General features: G+C 46.9%; 1 protein-coding gene across 3 annotated transcripts; it reads right to left on the bottom strand.

The window, feature by feature from the left end:
* Positions 1-19: 19 nt before the first annotated feature.
* GM2A (GM2 ganglioside activator) lies at positions 20-17,359 on the bottom strand. Of its 3 annotated transcripts, XM_011931621.1 has the most exons (5): positions 17,256-17,359; positions 10,411-10,573; positions 3,531-3,713; positions 2,962-3,148; positions 20-240 (listed from the first exon to the last, which is right to left on the bottom strand). In XM_011931621.1, exons 1-4 carry the CDS (start codon positions 17,333-17,335, stop codon positions 2,993-2,995), a joined length of 582 nt encoding a protein of 193 aa, XP_011787011.1. In that variant the 5' UTR covers positions 17,336-17,359; the 3' UTR covers positions 20-240; positions 2,962-2,992. The 3 variants fall into 3 exon arrangements, with proteins under 3 accessions (XP_011787011.1, XP_011787010.1, XP_011787012.1); XM_011931620.1 differs by lacking the exon at positions 20-240 and having other exon boundaries at positions 1,813-3,148; XM_011931622.1 differs by lacking the exons at positions 20-240; positions 2,962-3,148 and adding an exon at positions 1,813-2,952 and having other exon boundaries at positions 3,545-3,713.
* Positions 17,360-18,599: the final 1,240 nt, after the last annotated feature.

The following is an 18,599-nucleotide window of genomic DNA, read 5'->3' as shown; positions in this document are numbered from 1 at the left end:
CACCGCACCCGGCCTGCATTTTTTTTCTTTATGTAGTCAAATGTGTCAATATTTTGTTGCCACTGGATATTTCCACCACGTTTCCTTCTGTATTTATATGGCTTCATTTTCTTTCATTTGGATCCTGGATCCACTTGGAGTTCATTCTTGCATATGGTGTGAAGTATACGTCTAACCTCAGCTTTCTCCAAGTGGCTTTCCAGTTGGCTCAGCACCATTTATTAAAAAGTCTGCTTTGACCTGTGATTGAAGATGCCACCTTTAACTCCTCATCCCCCACCCCTAAGAAACTTCAAGGAACATATGACTCAAGAGCAGAGCAGACATAAAAAGATTAACTGAGCTACTGAGATTCAGTCAAGAATGTGAACTAAAAAGCAACTGTTGAGAATAAGGCTGGAAGATCCAACAGAGGGAAACGGCTGTGGAGGTCATCGCCAGGCAAGGTGTCAGAGCCCCAGCATTGAGAAGTGGTCAACTCGTGGGTGGGTAAAAATAATTCACCAACAACAGTATAGGTTTGAAAAAGGAAAGGTATTAGAAAGGAAGAATGCTGCAGAAGACTGCGGTGGGGTGCCCTGGCGAGAGGACTGAGCATACCACAGTGGATTTTTCCTTAGGGATATTTATGGACCTTAAAGCGGGACCTTGGGGTTGCACAGTCAGTTTCAGCATGGCATTCTAGAGATGTACAGAAATTTTAGTTACTCCTAAGGTTTTTTTTGGGGAAAAGAAATCTGGAACGAGATGCCTGCTTTAGATAATAGGAAAGTCTAATTACTTCTTATTTTCCCCAGATAAGGAGTTTTGCCTCTGCATGGCCTGTTTGATAGTCACCAGGTGGTCTTTGCTCCCTTTTAAATTCCTCAGATAAAAAGATTTTGTCTCTGGGGCCTGTTCAATGGTCACCAGGTGATTTTCACCCTCCGCAGTCATGATGTGATGGAAAGCAAAATAGCAAACAAGGGAACTGGATGGCGATGAAGCAGAGACAACAAGCAAGCTCCTGCAACATAAGCAGGAGGGTCCGTCCCTGGAATCGCCTCGGCTCACCTGTACCATTCCAACAAACCCTTCCAACCAAAAGAGCCCCACCCCAAAAACACTTTTGAAATCTGATCAGTGAAATCTGGAGCCAAAGCAAGGGAGAAACTGTCAGCAAGTTAAAAAGATTTATTGCTATTCCAGGCTTCAGATGAGCCCAGAACTCAGGGCTGGTGTGTGGTTCAGAAGTTGTTATGGTGTAACAGGGTGGTAGAAAAATCCAGGCAGTTTGATGTCGAGGCCACCCTCTCTTCCTTGGACCCCTGCTCCAAAAGCAGCTGCTGGTGAAGCTAACTCTTTCCCATCTGCCTCATTCACCCGACAGGACTCCAAGACTGAGGCAGGCAGCCACAGCTCACGGGTGAGAGGCTGCCCATACTTCTAGCACTGGAAGAGCCTTCTCCTTGGGACCGGACTCTATGGCTTTGGCCCTGTGGAGGGAGAAATGGTGCCACAGGAGTTGTCTTAAGAGGACAAGGCATGCATGGTCTGAGATCAGAGGTTGCGAAGTGGCCACCCATGAGCCAGTCCGTTTGGGATACATCACACTGCACAGCTTTTTAAAAAAATCATTAGCTGCCAATCTTTTAAAATGGTAAGACTTCATAAAAATCTGAATTTTTGGCTTCTCTAGGAGTAAACATTGAAACTTTTTTTTTGAGACAAGAGTCTCACTCTGTCACCAGGCTGAAGTATTGCCAGTATCTGGCAATACTGGGCCCACACCATTCTTGTGTGGCACTGACTGGTCATAGCTAGGTAGCAGTTGTCTTCACAGACTGGCTATGCACTCTCCAACTTACTCCAGTCCTTGTCACCCTTAATTATATTTCCAAGTGGAGACCAGGCCTCAGCGGCCTTGTATCAATGGGCACATGTGCTGTGACTTTCTGTATAAGAAATATTTACATTGTAATAGTATCTTTAATCAAAAAGGAAAAATCAGCTGGGCGTAGTGGCTCACAACTGTAATTCAGCACTTTCCAAGGCCAAGTGGGCAGATCATGAGGTCAAGAGATCGAGACCATCCTGACCAACACGGTGAAACCCCATCTGTACTAAAAATACAAAAATTAGCCAGGCGTGATGGTGGGCGCCTGTAGTCCAAGCTACTTGGGAGGCTGAGGCAGGAGAATCGCTTGAACCCAGGAGGCAGAGGTTGCAGTGAGCCGAGATTGCGCCACTGCACTCCAGCCTGATGACAAAGTGAGTTTCTGTCTCCAAAAAAAAAGGGAAAAGTCGAAATCAAGCCTGGAAGCAACTTGTTTCTCAAGGTTCTTGTCACTCATTTAAGTCTCTTGCTAAGCCCTGCGGGTACCTGAGTTTGTAAACAATGGAGCACCCCTAATATCTCCCCCAAGGGATTCCTCCCCCGACACCCTACCTCTCCAGGATACACTGCACCCTAGTATTAATTGGGCAAATCTAGAAAGGAAATTAAAATTAGTCACAGAAGTTAAGGGAGGAATAGACTAAGAGCAAATACTTTCGCCCCTTCATTGTAACAGGGGGTTGGAGGAGAACAAAACGTTAATACTCTCACTTTGCTTTTAACTTAGTGACAAAAAAAAAAAAAGAATGAGAGAGAGAAAGTCATAAAGATTCTTCAGGTCCTAAAACACTCTGGTTCCCATTCCTTAACTGCTTTGGAAATGAACGAGGCTCTTTAGAGAGAAAGAGCGAATGTTAACCGGGATAAGTAACATGGTCAGCCCAGCAGATGCCCTGGGCTATCAAGAACTGCCCAACTCATCCTCCCTTAGGTCAGGGCTGCTTGCCCCAGCCTAAAATGTAAGTGGCACAAAATGATTTTCAGTGAGGGTAGCAGACTCATTGTAGAAAGAGGATTAAAGCGGGGCAGAGAGGGGGAGTTTGGCCTTGGCAAACACAAAACAGAGGAAAATGGACCTTCCTCACACCGCTCCATTCCGCTGCAGCAGATGCCACGTTATACACCCTTTAGAGAGGCAGCGATCTTGATGCAGCCCAGACGCTTTCCACTGTTGCTCAGGACGCTCTCTATGCGGTAGTTCCCGGTGGTGAGCCAACTGGGCAGCTCCAGGTGAGGCAAAACGAATTCGCTCTTGGGCAGTGAGTAGGTTCCCTGTGGGAAAGCCAGTGGACAGCCAGTCAGTGGGAGCCTACTGATGGGGTCTTTCTCCTAGAGCCACTGCCAGGATTGTAGCCATGAACTACCACCCTTCTTCCCATTCTTGAAACCACCACACAAGATTAGAGACTGCCATAGCACTGTACAGCATGGATTATTATGGGAAAAGGGCCCTGAAGATCACGTCTAAGTTCAAGTCTCCTATTTCATAGATGGATAACTGAGGCTCCCGAAAGATAAGTGATTCCTGATAGGTCACACTGGCTTACAAATCCAGAGGCATCCAGATCTGCAGGAGGAGAATGCAAAGACCCTTCTCTCCAAACCCCATCTCTTTAGCCACAGGGGTAACGCTCTCTCCTCCCTAAGTACTTACTTCTTTGAAGGGACAGTGGCAAGGAAGCCCATAGGTATGCAGGGGCTCTGGGCAGGGCTCCCCAGTAGGAATTAACATGTCAAGCACGTCACAGAAGTTTTCAAAGGTACAGCTGCCAATGTAGTCTGTGCATGGGATCTTGATCCAGAGGCTAGCCACTTCCTTCTCCAGAACTAATTCCAACTGGTAAAAAAAAAAAAAAAAAGGTTTGAGAAAGGTTATAAGTATAAATTCCAGGGCAAACATACCAGCTCTTCTGTCTCTTCAAAAAAGCAGCAATATAGTTTAATCATAGAATTTTTAACTGGATGAGATCTTAGAGACAGTCTGTTCCAGGAATGGCAACACTGTGTGGCCCATGTGTGAGTATAGTGTATTATTGTGCCCATGGCAGACATTAATAATCAAATGTGAATTTTCCCCCTACACTGAACTATACATAGACTTAGGATTTTTTTTTTTTTTTGTATCATGGCTCACTGTACTCACTGCAGCCTCAACCTCCTGGGCTCAGATGATCCTCCTGCCTCAGCCTCCCATGTAGTCGGGAAACACAGGCAGGCACATGCCACCACACCCAGCTCATTCTGTATTTTTTGTAGAGATGGGGTCTCACTTTGTTGCCCAGGCTGGTCTGGAACTCCTGGCCTCAAGCAATCCTTCCACCTTGCCTCCCAAAGTGCTGGGATTCCAGGCGTGAGCCATCATGCCCAGTCCATAGTGTTAGAATTCTTTAGGTAGTCACTACTCATTGATTGACTCTAACACTTGCATTGAAATGCACTTGTCATCTAACTGCTAATTGGTTAACTGTGGCATTGTTTCCTGGGCTTCCCTTCTGAGCCCAGTCTTGGCCCCAGAATCCTTTTCTGCATAGGACTTCAGGTAGTTACTATCAACTGATGAGCTGGTTACCAAAATGAACCCAACTGGCTGCTCCTGGGTCACATTTTCTCTCTACTGCCACAGAAGACAGAATTAAGAACAACAGGAATGTATAGAAAGATCACCTTGGGACTGGTATAAAATCATAGCTAGGTTACAACAGATGGAGCTATCTCAAGGAGTAGTGGGCTCCCTGACTCAGCTGGGAAAGCTACAAAAGACTCTTGTGCCTGGAGTCGAGCTGGGTGAGAAGCTCTAGAACACACTTCACACCTCCATGCTGTCGTGACTTTGCTCCCATTTTGGAGGCTGAAGCTGACCAGGAGGAAGTGGCCAGAATTTCATGGCGGATGTCCCAGTTGTGCCAGGCACGTGCTGAACAGTCACCATGTAGTTGCCTCTAGTGCCAAATTAGTTGTCCTTTAGAACCATGTCCATCACCCACCAAAGGTATCAAGGTAAAATTCTAAGGAAAGAGTACTAGGAAATTAGCTTTCTCAAATATCTGATTCCTTATCGGCGTTATGGCAGGAAATCACATTTTTAGGATCCCTTTCAGCTCTGACATTCTAACATTCTAGGAATCCCAGCCTCTAGGCTCACTTTATTTGGGGCTCTGTTTCTAAGAGATAAATCCTGGATAGGCACTTATATCCTCAGAGGCTGCTGAGCTCAGGCTGGTTCCCAGGCCACAGACTCAAGTCTTCCAGCTGCCCCAGATGTCGAGATACTAGCTGCTTTCCTGCCTTCCTCCAGGCCCAGAAAGAACAAAGAAGTCAGCACATCCTGTGTTCTGAGTGGACAAATTCAAATTGCTCCTCTCACTGGCCTCATCTGCTGCTAAGACATACCCATTATCTCCACCACTGGCCACACAGCACCCTCTCAGCCCTCCTCTCTCTCATCAAACCTGCTTCTACCCCGCTGCCTAGGAAAAGTCAGAGGACCTAGGTTGGAATTCTAGTTCTGCCACTTCCTAGTTTTATTGTCTCCTTGGGTGAGTTGCTTAATCTCTCTCAGTGGCCATCCCCTTACTTTTTTTTTTTTTTTTTTTTGAGACAGAGTCTCACTCTGTCACCCAGGCTGGAGTATAGTGGTGCGATTTTGGCTCACTCCAAACTCTGCTTACTGGGTTCAAGTGATTCTCCTGTCTTAGCCTCCTGAGTAGCTGAGATTACAGGCATGAGCTACCATGCCTAGCTAATGTTTTTGTATTTTTAGTAGAGATGGGGTTTCAATATGTTGGTCCGGCTGGTCGCAAACTCCTAACTTCAAATGATCCACCCGCCTGGGCCTCCCAAGGTGCTGGGATTACAGGCGTGAACCACTGCACTCAGCCTCACCTCATCTTCAAAAATGGGATATTTTAGAGTGCCCACCTCTCTCACAGGTCCCATTGAGAGGGAAATACCAGCACTTCGCACAGTGCCTGAAATCAAAAGCTTCCTCCTCCGTGACTTCTGCCCTGCCTTTTTCCTTAGCCAATACTCTCTCTTTGTGTCGACAATACCTTAATGAGAATGTTGGAACCAGTTATGCCCTGAGCGAGAGCACGCAGCAGAGGAGGCCAGTAGGGGGACAAGTCCTGCCAGCGCTCCTCCCACCAGGCTAGAACCTGTAGGGCTGCATCTACCAGAAGGGGTAGTGCCTCCCTCATCTCTACTTCTACCCCCACCACAGGACCAGCACGACACAAGAAGTGTACTGAACTGAAGTCAACAGAGGGTTCTAAGGCAGCAGCCATGCCTACCATTCGGAAATGATGGCTCATTTCTTATTCTCAATCTATTTGCTACTATGACTCAGAAAAGGAAGCGGGGCGGAGTAACGAGCCCAGGCATGTATATGACTTTGGGTGCTGGGGGAGCCAAGTTATCAAGCCTGAAAGGCTGGAATAAGACAAATACAGTGACAATTTACAATTCTCAAGGATGGGAAAACCAGGGTCCCACAGGCTAGAACTTGAGGGAGGGCTGGGCAGTGGCTATGCCAGATCCCATGGAGCAAGTCCAAAGAGAAAAGGGAGCTCCTGAGCAGGCTCCAGTCTTACCCATGGCCATGGAATCTGGGATATCTAACTTTTAAACATTGCAGCTGGGGTCAAATCCACCCAGGTCGCAGATTTGACTTTTGATTAAAGAAATTTCACTACAGCAAGATCAGAGGAAAAAAGGATGGCAGTTGCTTTCTTGGGTTTGGGCAGTCACTCTCCTCTGGGCCTCAGTGTAACAAGGGGTCGAAGCCCCATGGACCCCACGAGTGCTCCAGGCTCATCCAGAGCTTAGTTCTGGGCAGCTCTCATAAGCGGGTCTGCTGGGCAAGGGGAGAGTTCTGGAACTGAATCTGCAGCACTCCTCTCCCCTCCCCTGCAAATACACCAAGCACTAAGTCTACCTCCCTGCCAGTAAAAGCTCAGGAACCAAACCCCAAGATAAACACACCAGCCTTGTCCATGCTAACAACTAGCTTTGTGACCTGGAGCAAGTTGCAACCTTTCCTGAGACCCTTTGTCCCTCATCGTCTCTTCTCCCTAGCAAGTGGTCAGAAGAGCTTTCATCTAATAGTTGATATGCACATATCCTAAAAAAAGAACTGAACCAAATATATATATATATAGAAGAGAAATATTGGGGGCCGGGCGTGGTGGTTCACTCCTGTAATCCCAGCACTTTGGGAGGCCAAGGTGGGCAGATCACCTGAGGTCAGGAGTTCGAGACCAGCCTGGCCAATGTGACGAAACCCCATCTCTACTAAAAATACAAAAATTAGCCAGGCGTGGTAGTGCACGCCTATAATCCCAGTTACTCTGGAGGCTGACGCAGGAGAGTCCCTTGAACCCAGGAGGTGGAGGTTGCAATGAGCCAAGATTACGCCACTACACTCCAGTCTAGGCAACAGAGTGAAACTCCATCTCAAAAAAAATAAATAAAATAAATAAATAAATAAATAAATTGGGGAAAGAGAAGGAGCAGAGGGGATCAGAGGCCAATTTTTACTAAGCACTAGTGACAGTAAAGACAGAGGAGATTATGTAGGCCCAAATTTATGACAGGTAATGAAGCAATGGAAAAGAAGAGTAGGGAGTAAAACCCATCTTAATGGTTTGTGAAGAAGCCAGGAAAAGCAGGCTGAGGGTAGAAGAGGGGGTTTGCCAGCTGCTTGTTTCCAAGTCAGTTGCATAGCCCCGTCCCTGGAAACGCCATTAGTGGTTGCATGGTGATGGCAGCAGAGGGAGCATGGCGGATGGCCTACCAGGAGAGCCCACACTCCAGATTCAGCAGAGGGAGCACACAAATAAATGTGTGTGACCCTGGCAGAGAAACAGTCCAGTGTCCGTACATAGGGAATGATTCTATCCTTTGGCCCAGATCCAAGGGTACAGGGCTTGACCCCCTATCACTTGAGGAACAGTAATGGAAACACAATGACTCAGCTAGGAAAAGACTTGGTAGGAGGTGCAGGGGAGCTGAAAGCTGCCACATATCCAGGACTTGTGTCTGGGTCAAGAGGCTGCAGGATAAGACAGGTACTAATCGAAATGTTCACAAGATCTAACATGTACTGAGCATGTCCTGGCTGCCAGGCCCTGTGCAAAGCACTCTCTACATTATTTTCTAACTCAGGTATTGCTCAAGGAAAGCCCATAAGGTAGGAGCTGTGATTAAGACAGGTCTAAGGGTAATGATAGAAACACAGATTCCAAATCAGGAATCTTCTAAATAATTAAGACAAAACTGGTACCAGAATAGATCTGGATCAGGAACAGACTGAAGGGCATAGAGGAACATCATATAAAGGTAGCAATTTTAGCTAGAGAGGAAAGGACCATAATAAATGGTGTTGCAATGGATATATGAAAAGTCTTCATTGTTTTCTAAGAAAATATAAAAACATACACCCCTAAAATAGTCAATGGATGGAAACAAACAGGTTATTCCCAAAGTAAATACAAAAGGCAAATAAACTTATGAATAGACATCTGCGCTCACTAGGAATGATACAAGTTGGTTCAAACATTAGGAGGCACTTTGGCAATATGTATCAAAAGACCTAAAAAGTGTGTATCTAGATAATCAGAAAATTATAAAAAGATGTACTATAAGAATAATTTCTACAAAGGTGGTTATTATAGCAAAACAAAAAACAAACAAACAAATAAAAAACACTCTGGCCAGGTACAGTGGCTCAAACCTGTAATCCTAGCACTTTGGGAGGCCGAGGCACGCAGATTTCCTGAGATCAGGAGTTCAAGACCAGCCTAGCCAACATGGTGAAACCCCATCTCTACTAAAAATACAAAAATTAGTGGGGTGAAATGGCAGGTGTCTGTAATCCTAGCACTTTGGGAGGCTGAGGCAGGAGAATCACTTGAACCCGGGAAGCAGAGATTGCAGGGAGCTAAGATTGCACTACTACATTCCAGCCTAGGCAACAGAGTAAGACCCTGTCTCAAAACAAACTCAAAACAAACAAACAAACAAACAAAAACTATCCTGGAAACAAACTAAATGTTCAACAATGGACTTTTTATACAAATTATGAAAGATCCACATCAGAATATTTCTGCCATTAAAAATGATTGGGTGGACTGAGCGAGGTGGCTCAAGCCTATAATCCCAACATTTTGCGAGTCTGAGGCAGGAGGACTGCTTGAGTCCAGGAGTTTGAGATCAGCCTGGGCAACATAGGGAGGCTCTGTCTCCATAAAAAACAAAAAAAATTAGGTAAGCATGGTGACATGCACCTGTAGTCCCAGCTACTCAGGAGGCTGAGGTGGGAGGATCCCTTAAGCCCAAGGCTGCAGTAAGCCATGATCACACTACTGCACTCCAGCCTGAGCAACAAAGTGAGACATTGTTCTAAAATTACAATAAATTAAAATAATTAAATAATGATTGGGTAAAAAAAAATTGACTAAGTAGAGTCACGTAATCCTTGGAAACAGATACGGAACATAGAGTATGACGCAAAAAAAAAAAAAAAAAAAGCAAGTATAATAGCACATATCATATAATCCCATGAGTATAAGTGTATATGTATTTACAAACACATAAAAATTCTGACTCGTTATATAAAGAGCAAACACTGACTATCTCTAGGATTTAGATTACTGGAGGACATTTACAATGAGCACTGCCTATTATCATACATATCCATTAAAAATAAATATGTATGTTATATATGTAATTGTATGGGGGAAAGTTGCAAAGAATATCCTATAAGATGTTAAAAGTGCTTACCCCTTATCACTAGGTAGTGAGATTTCAAGTGATATTTATTTATTTATTTATTTAGAGACAGAATTTCACTCTGTCACCCAAGTTAGAGTGCAGTGGTGCAATCTTGGCTTACTGCAACCTCTGCCTCTTGGGTTCAAGCAATTCTCCTACCTCACCTTCCTGAGTAGTTGGGATTACAGGCACATGCCACCATGCCCAGCTAATTTTTATATTTTTAGTAGAGATGGGGTTTCACCATGTTGGCCAGGCTGATCTCAAACTCCTGACCTCAAAAGATCCGCCCACCTCAGCCTCCCAAAGTGTTGGGATTACAGGCGTGAGCCACCACACCTGGCCTATTTTATTTTATTTTTTGATGACTTCTGTTTTCTAAAGTGACTATATATTACTGGCTAATTGGTATATCGATTTTATAATTAACAACAAAACCAAATTGGCCAACCAGAGCTGTCAGACAATAACAAGCCACTGGCCATCAGGCCCAGAGAAGGCCAGGACGCTCCTGCCAGGCTCAAGGTATCCATCACTCCTGCCCTCACCAGGAAATTGCTGGCGCTGACATCAGAGATTCCTTTCAATCCCATGATCCTGAGATTCCATGAACCTGTGAAAGGGTGTCTGAATCTACATGTCCTGTACTATTCTCTGGGAATCCAGGATTCTGAAATTCTTCACAGTTCCCCAAGCATACACGCCCCAGTGCCCCTGCTGGCCAGACCTGGCACCTCCCCTTCCCTACCCACCCCCAGGCTCACCTTCAGAGGAGAAGTCAGAGGAACACTGGTGCTGCCCACGACACTGAGGGTCACATTCCCAGGAATGATAACAGGGTCAGGCTCCAGAGTCAGGCTTCTGATCACCGCAGGGTCCTTTCCTTCATCACAGTTATCCCAGGAGAAGCTACCGAGCTGGGATGGCCGAGGACAATCAGGCAGCAAGGAAGGAGGAGAAGAAAAAGGTTGACAAAAGAAACTGTCACAGATCACAGGAAAAACGAGCTCCTGGCAGCGTAACCTTGGGTGAGGCACCCCCGTCCCTAAGCCTCCTCTATGAGGTTCCATACCTATGAACCTGGGATAACACTTGTCCTACTCATTTCATAGGCAGGACTAAACTAAAAGACTCAAAAGACATAATCTCTCAAAAGCATACTGTAAATTATAAGGCAGGATATGACAGACCTGGTACTTCAAAACTGGAGACTGACCTAATCGTCCTTTGGTGGGCACCTTCTCTGACTTCCCTCCTCCCTGCTGCCCGCTCCTCTCCAGCCAGCCTTGGGATCCCAGCAGAGGGCAAGCTCCTGGAGGATTCAGCTCTGCAGCCCACACCCAGGACCTTGTTCATGTCACACCCCACGCCCAACCCAGAGCCAGGAACAATGGAAAACACAAAACACAATGGGAAATCTAACGGCATCTGAAATCCCACTGTCAAGGGGCAGGTGATTAACTCAGGAAGGAATAGGACACTCATGAAAAGATCCCCAGTGGATCACTTGCTGATGAATAATCCCCAGTGAATGGACTTCCCCAGTCCTAACCAGTGTCTTCTTCCCATCCCACTTCTCAGGTCATGTGCCCACTAGGGTCACCCGCCATCCCTCTGCTGAGCTGCTCCTCGCGTTCCTCCTCCACATCCCCCAGGTCTCCTGATTCCACCACCACTACATCTGCATGTGACTGCATGTGACCACCACTCTGCACTCCAACAGGACCCTGTCTGATTATTATTTTTTTTTTTTTTGAGATGGAGTCTCACTCTGTCACCCAGGCTGGAGTGCGGTGGCGCGATCTCAGCTCACTGCAAGCTCCGCCTCCTGGGTTCACGCCATTCTCCTGCCTCAGCCTCCTGGTAGCTGGGACTACAGGCGCCCACCACCATGCCTGACTAATTTTTTGTATTTTGTTTAGTAGAGACTGGGTTTCACCATGTTAGCCAGGCCTGTCTCGAACTCCTGGACCTCATGATCCACCCGTCTCAGCCTCCCAAAGTGCTGGGATTACAGGCGTGAGCCACCGCTCCCGGCCTGTCTGATGATCTTGAACACCTCCCACACCGTGAAAACTCTCTGCCCACCCACTCGCACCTCTCCCAGCCCCCTGGAGGCCACCTATGAGAGACTGTTGGCATTCCCTCCATCCACACCCTGTCTCAGAGAGAAAACCTACCAGTCCCACACCCCCAAGCTGATGCCCACCTTCAATACTCCCATCACTGACTGGATCAAGATGGATCACTTAACCCCAGCTAGGCTGACAGATTCTCTCTGCCCAATTTTGGAATTAAGGCATAAAAGGCTGGGGATACGGGTTTTTTGTGCTGTCACTGGATCCTAAGTTTTGGGTTGAGGCCAGACCATCTAGATCTGTGATCCATGACCAAGCAGAAGTTAATGAAGGGATAAGAGCTAAGGGCTCTGTTGGTCTGTGGAAAAGGGAACAGATGAAGTCCTACTTCCCTATCTATAAGAGCAGTATGGAGTAGCAGTGAAGGGCACGGCTTTGGAGAGACATGGGTGAATGACAGCTTTAGCCAAACAGCCCTGGGTGGAAATCATATCTCTGCCACACTTACCATGTGATTTTATAGGCCAGTTTCACCTTTGGAGTCTAAATTTCCACATCTTTTAACTGGAGGCATTTCTACCTTCCTCTCCAGGATGTTGCAAGGGCTAGAGCATGTACGTAAAGCTCATAACCCAATGCCAGGCACAACGCACGTGAGCCGGCTCACTAAATGGCAGCCATTAGCATCCTAGCCTCTGCTTCCTGCCGGCAGCTCCATGAGATGTCTTGTAGCTCTGTAATAAACTTCTCCTTTAGCTGAGCTTTTAGGAATGGGTTCCTACCCCTTGGAATGAAAGGTCATGTCATGACTAAGAAAGGAAGGACAGAATGGTTGCCAATAAATGTTTCCTTCAATAATCATTTCACAAATATTTATGGAGCAATGATGATAGGCCCCGGGCTAAGTACTGTGGCAAGAGTGGTAAACAATCACACCTGGCTCCTGCCCTGCCTTGAGGAGCTTACCATCTAATGTAAATAAATATCACCCACTATGATTTGTGAGTGCCACAAAGGAAAAGAGCAGAAGGTAATGCTGACAGCAACGAAGGACTCACTTACATAGGGTGGTGGGGAAGTGATACTTAAGCTGGATGCTTGAGGGATGAGGAGTCAGACATGTAAGTGCAGGCCAGGCCGAGGGAACACAGGCAAAGGCCCCGAGGCACAAAGAAGCTTGACTGCTCTAGGCACTGGGAGAAGGCCATGGGCTAAATGTAGTGGATGATGGACCCAGATGAGGTTGGAGGAGTGGCAGGGTCATTTAATGCAGGACCCCACAAGCCATAATCAGGAGGTTGCTTTTACTATAGGTGCAGTGGAACCCCACTGAAGGACAGTGCTACACTGTGATTTGTGGTTGTGAACAGACTGAAAGTGGTCAAGGGAAAGAATGCCTGAAATTAAGAGTCAGGCTAGAGGGCAACATGGGAGCAGGACTAGTTTTGTGGGTGGGGCTGCTTTCATAGATTCTAAGGCAGCCTGATCCACACAGAGGACTGATTCCGGGCTGGGGGTGGGGGTAGGGTATCCAGAGTCCAGAGTACCTATTGGAGAAGAATCCCTTCCCCTATCCTAAGCTCTCCTTTTCCCAGGTCCTAGGGGAGACGTAACAAGATGGCTTCCTAAGGGTAGTGCCCGGCTAGCTGTCTCTGTAGTGACAAATTCTGCTGCTGAGTCCAGGCTCATAGGGGAAGGGAGGTGTCATGGATTAGCAATGCCCACCAAGGCCAGGCTGGTCACCAGATATCTGTCATCCCAGCCTAGGCTAACAAGTGTGAAGAGGTGGCACAAGACGGAGGGGAAGGGCACAGCTCTGGAGGCAGAGATATGGGTACTACAGGTATGAGTTAAAACCCAGCTCACCCAGTCTCACTAGCTGAGACCATCGGTAAGTTAACCCCTTAGAGGTTCAAAATTTCATTTATTACGTGGACATAATGATATCTTCTCACGGGACTATTGTGAGGGCAAGATGTTTGTATACAGAAAGCACAGGGCACAACTCCTCAAGACTGTCAGGCTCCTGAATAAACAAGGAAAGAGTAAGAAACTGTCATAGGCTAGAGGAGAGTGGGGACTACAATGATATGTGTCATGACAATGGCAATGCAGTACCCTGGATTGGATCCTGGCTCAGAAAGAGGGCATTAATGGGAAAACTGGTGAAATCCAAATAAAGTCTAAAATTCAATTAATAGTAATGTACTAATGTTAGTTTCTTAGTTTTGGAGATATGTACATGTAAGATGCTAACGGGAAACTGAGTCAGGATTATATAGAAATTCTATATTATCTCTGTAACCTACCTTCCTTCCTTCCTTCCTTCCTTTCTTGAGACAGGGTCTCATTCTGTTACCCAGGCTGGAGTGCAGTGGCACGATCTCAGCTCACTGCAACCTCTGCCTCCTAGGTTCAAGTGATTCTCCTGCATCAGCCTCCCAAGTAGCTGGGACTACAGGTGTACACCACCATGCCTGGCTAATTTTTGTATTTTTAGTGGAGACAGGGTTTCACCATGTTGGCCAGGTTGAGGGTGGTCTCGATCTCCTGGCCTCAAGTGATTTGCCTGCCACGGTCTCCCACAGTGCTAGATTATAGAGGTGAACCACCACGCCCCGCTGCAACTTTTCCATAAACCTAAAATTATTCCAAATTTTTTTTTAGGAAAAAAACACATAGCTCAGTACATAGCGCACAGTATGTGTACAACAAATGACAGCCACTATATGAGCACTATAGTCTATTAAGCATCTACTATATGACTAGCATGGGGCTAGATATCCTCCCCTGTTATCTAACACTCATCACAGCCTGTAGTCACAAGATCAGTTATGCTAGAAGAGGAACTGAAATTCAGGTTTCCTAATGTTCACTCACTGTCACCCCCCGCTCCCCGAGTCTTTATCTGGCCCAGGGACTCAAGGTCAGGCCTCTGAATCACATGAGCCCTGAGATGTAGGTGCTGTGTGATTTTGAGTGACCTTTATAATGTCTCAGAGCCTCTTCAAAACTGCCAATCTAAGACTTAGTCTGAGATGACATCCATACCCACAGCATAAATGAGAACAAATGAGTTTGTAGGGTAAGCTAGCAGCCTCTAGCCAGACTCCACCTCATAGCGGCCAGCCCTGGAGCCAAGAGAAACATTCTCAGCCAATATTCAGGAACAAGGTATAAATTCTCCAGGTAAATGAAGTCAAAAGTTCCACATTCCTTCATTCAACAAGCAAAACAGACTTTCTGCCTTGGGGGCACAGTGAGGCCAAGCCCACAGATTTATATGGCTTTATTTGTTTTTGATTTTAGAACTTTTCCATAAATGAATGCATTTCCCTTCACTGACGAGATTCAGGTTGGCACCATCACACCCATCGTACAGATGAGGAGTACAGATGAGGAGACCAAGACTCGGGTAATCCATGGATTGAGACAGGGGAAGGATCAGAAGCCAAGCCTCCCTGCTTTCAGTACCATACACTTTCCCCTACACAGCACTGTTCCTCACTCTCAAACACTTCCAAGATGGTAGGAGGAAGGGGATCAGGGGTGGACCTATCCCTTTGCTACCAGAAATGTTTGATGTCTTGCCCACAGCTAGCAGCCAAGAGGCAATGGAATCAGGTTTTTGTTTTTGGGGTTTTTTGGTGAGATAGGGTCTCACTCTATCACCCAGGCTGGAATGCAGTGGTGCAATCTCAGCTGCAGCCACGACCTCCCAGGCTCAGGCAATCCTCTTACCTTAGCCTCCCGAGTAGCTGGGACTACTGGTGCACACCACCACACCTAGCTAATTTTTGTATTTTTTGCAGAGATGGGGCTTCGCCATGTTGCCCAGGCTGGTCTTGAACTCCTGAGCTCAAGCAATCTGCCCACCTCAGCCTCTCAAAGTGCTGGGATTACAGGTGTGCACCACTGCACCTGGTCTTGGGGTTTTTTTTAATTGACAAACCACAGTTGTATACATTTATGGGGTACAATGTGAAATGTATTCTCTTGGTTGTTTTGAAATGCACACAGTTCCTGATTTACTATGGTTTGACATACCATTTTTCCACTTTACAATCGTGCCTAAGTGATAAATATTCAGTAGAAACTATACTTTAAGTATCCATACTGTTTTTCACGTTGAGTACAGTCTTCAATAAATCACATGAGACATTCAACACTTTATTATGAAACGGGCTTTGTGTTAGATGATGTTGCCCAACTGTAGGCTAATGTAAATGTTCCGGGCATGTTTAAGGTAGGCTAGGCTAAGCTATGATGCTCAGGTTAGTTGTATTAAATGCATTTTCAACTTATGATGGGTTTATCAGAAAGTAACCCCATGGAAAGTTAAGGAGCTTCTGCATATAATACATTACTAACTATAGTCACCCTGGTGTGCAATAAATCTCAAAGCCTACTCCTTAGCAGAACTCAGTGGCCCATACCTGTAGTCCCAGCTACTCAGGAGGCTGAGGTGGGAGGACTGTTTGAGCCCAGGAGTTCAAGGCTGCAGTGAGCTACAATCACCCCACTGCACTCCAGCCTGGGTGACAGTGAGACCCCATCTCTACTCTCAACTTCTGTAAGTTCAGCTTGGTTAGAATCCGCATATAAGTGAGATAATAAAACAAAACTACCATATGAACCATTATCCCACTTCTGGGTATATATCCAAAGGAACTGAAATTTTGAAGGGCTATCTGCACTCCCATATTCACTGCAGCATTACTCACAATAGCTAAGATATGGAAATAACCTAAGTGTCCATCAACAGACACTTGATGGATAAAGAAATTATCCATCAAATTGAATGCATAAAGAAAATGTGGCATATATGCACAACAGAATACCATTCAGCCTTTAAAAGGGGGAACGTCTTGTCATTTGCAACAACATAGACAGAATCTATGAAGCTAGTTGCAATAAGCCAGGAACTAGGCTTTTTCAGGTCAAGGGATTATAGAACTTCCCTTTCCCAGGGATCTGCAGCACGGTGTGAATGAGAGGTGAAGGAGGAAGCTTGGAGGGTAGGGGGACTGTTGTCTCAGTGGCTCACAACCAAGGGCAGCGGGGTCACAGGCCTGGTTATTTGTTACCAGATGGGAAAATCTGGATCCTCTGGCCTGGAGAAGCTCTCAAGTCCTCCAATGTCTCAGGAAGAGCTCAGGGCATTCGAGCAGGGGAAGAGACGAGGCAACAGGCCTTATCATGCGGACATAAGGAGTAGGAGTCAGGAGTAAGGTGCAGGGTAACAGGACTGAATCTCTGGGGGCAATGCCTTAGTTTTAAGGCTCTCTGCATTTTCACTCCGGCGCTTGGAGAGAGGGCAGCAGAGTGCAGATGTGAGATGAATCGCTCCAAAAAGGGCCTGGAGCAGAACAAGTCTTTAGAGGCCACCCTCATTGTACAGACCAGAATCCCATAATGAGTTACTTTGGAAGGCTCTAGTGCAGAGAGCCAACTCTAGATAACGCAGTGGCCACCCCCATATCTCAGCCAGACCCGCACACCCGTAGCTGGGTCAGGAGGCTGCACTCACCTTTTTCAGGTGGGCTTGCGCAGGGGCCGCGAAAAGCAAGCCCAGGGCGATCAGGAAGGGAGCCTGCATCAGGGACTGCATTGAGAAGCGTGGGTCAAGGCGGAGTTAACTGCAAGGTCTGTGGCGGCAGAGGCGCCTTTAAATGCCTTCCTGTATTGGTTACGCAAAGCTGTGTATTGCTATGCAAAGCTGAGTCCAGTCACTGGCAGGTTCGCCCCGCCCCGCCCCGGCCAGAGATTTCCCGGCCGAGAGTTGGACCGATTCCTCCCGGCTCCGCCCCCGCGCTCTTTTCATTGGACTCTCTCTCTCTAGCGTAGGTATTAAGGCCTTCCCTCTGCAGGGCGTAGGCGGAGTTGGAGGAGAAAGGGCGGAGCTGAGAGCGAAGGAATGAATGCGTCTGAAACTAAAGGGAGCTTAGCACAAGGTTGGGACGGGATCCCGAGGGCGGGGCGAAGCTGCGCGCACTGGAGGGGCGGGGCCGTGGCGCGAGAAGGGGCCGAGCGGAGTCGGGGGCGGGGCGGAGCCGCGCTTCTGGGAAGAGCAGCGCCGGGCGGGGGGATGGAGCGGACCTGTGGTTTGTGAACTCGTGCCGGGACCATCACCTCCATCCCAAAGGAAGGACCTTTGGGAAACCGCGGATTCAGTGTTTTCATCCCCAAGTCTTTCTTGACAAAAATGTCAGGCTCTCTGCCGTGTTACGCTTCCCCATTTCCGTGTCTTTTTTTTTTTTTTTCTTGCTTTGACACGGAGTCTCGCTCTGTCGCCCGAGCTGGAGTGCAGTAGCCCGATCTCGGCTCACTGCACCCTCTGCCTCCCGGGTTCAAACGATTCTTCCCCCTCAGCCTCCCGAGTAGCTGGGACTACAGGCACGCGCCACCACGCCCAGCTAATTTTTGTATTTTTAGTAGAGACAGGGTTTCACCATGTTGTCCAGGATGGTCTTGATCTCTTGACTTCACGAATCCGTGTTTTTTTAATAATTACAGCCGTTATACAAACTAACATTTAGTAACTGCTTGAAAGCATGCTAAGGACTCACGAGGGAATGCTTTTTTTCTTCTTCTTCCCCAATTTTAGCACTGAGGAAACTGATACACAGTGAGGTGAGCTCGTCAAGGTCACACAGCTAGGAAGGGATGGAGCAAGACTTCTTTTTAGACACCCCAACAGCCAAGATTTTGTCAGGTTAATACACGAGTTGGAGATTTGCTTTTAGAAAAAACAGGGTTACTGGTACCGCCAACTTACCACAAGATTGTAAACTCCACAAGGGGTGGGATCATGACTGAGGCACCCATTTATACCCAGTGCCTGATGCATAATAGACAATCTGTTGAGTACATGA

Source organism: Colobus angolensis, unplaced genomic scaffold (assembly GCF_000951035.1).
Source record: "Colobus angolensis palliatus isolate OR3802 unplaced genomic scaffold, Cang.pa_1.0 Scaffold90, whole genome shotgun sequence".
NCBI lineage: Eukaryota > Metazoa > Chordata > Mammalia > Primates > Cercopithecidae > Colobus > Colobus angolensis.
This window is presented reverse-complemented; position numbering and strand designations above follow the sequence as displayed.

Bases quoted from the DNA above. Each gene is read 5' to 3' on its own strand.
- GM2A (XM_011931621.1), bottom strand. From the start codon at position 17,335: ATGCAGTCCCTGATGCAGGCTCCCTTCCTGATCGCCCTGGGCTTGCTT. The intron at 3,714-10,410 runs GTGAGCCTGGGG...TTTTTTTACCAG, and splicing joins CTCTGACTTCTCCTCTGAAG to TTGGAATTAGTTCTGGAGAA. The intron at 3,149-3,530 runs GTAAGTACTTAG...GCTTTCCCACAG, and splicing joins GCCACTGTCCCTTCAAAGAA to GGAACCTACTCACTGCCCAA.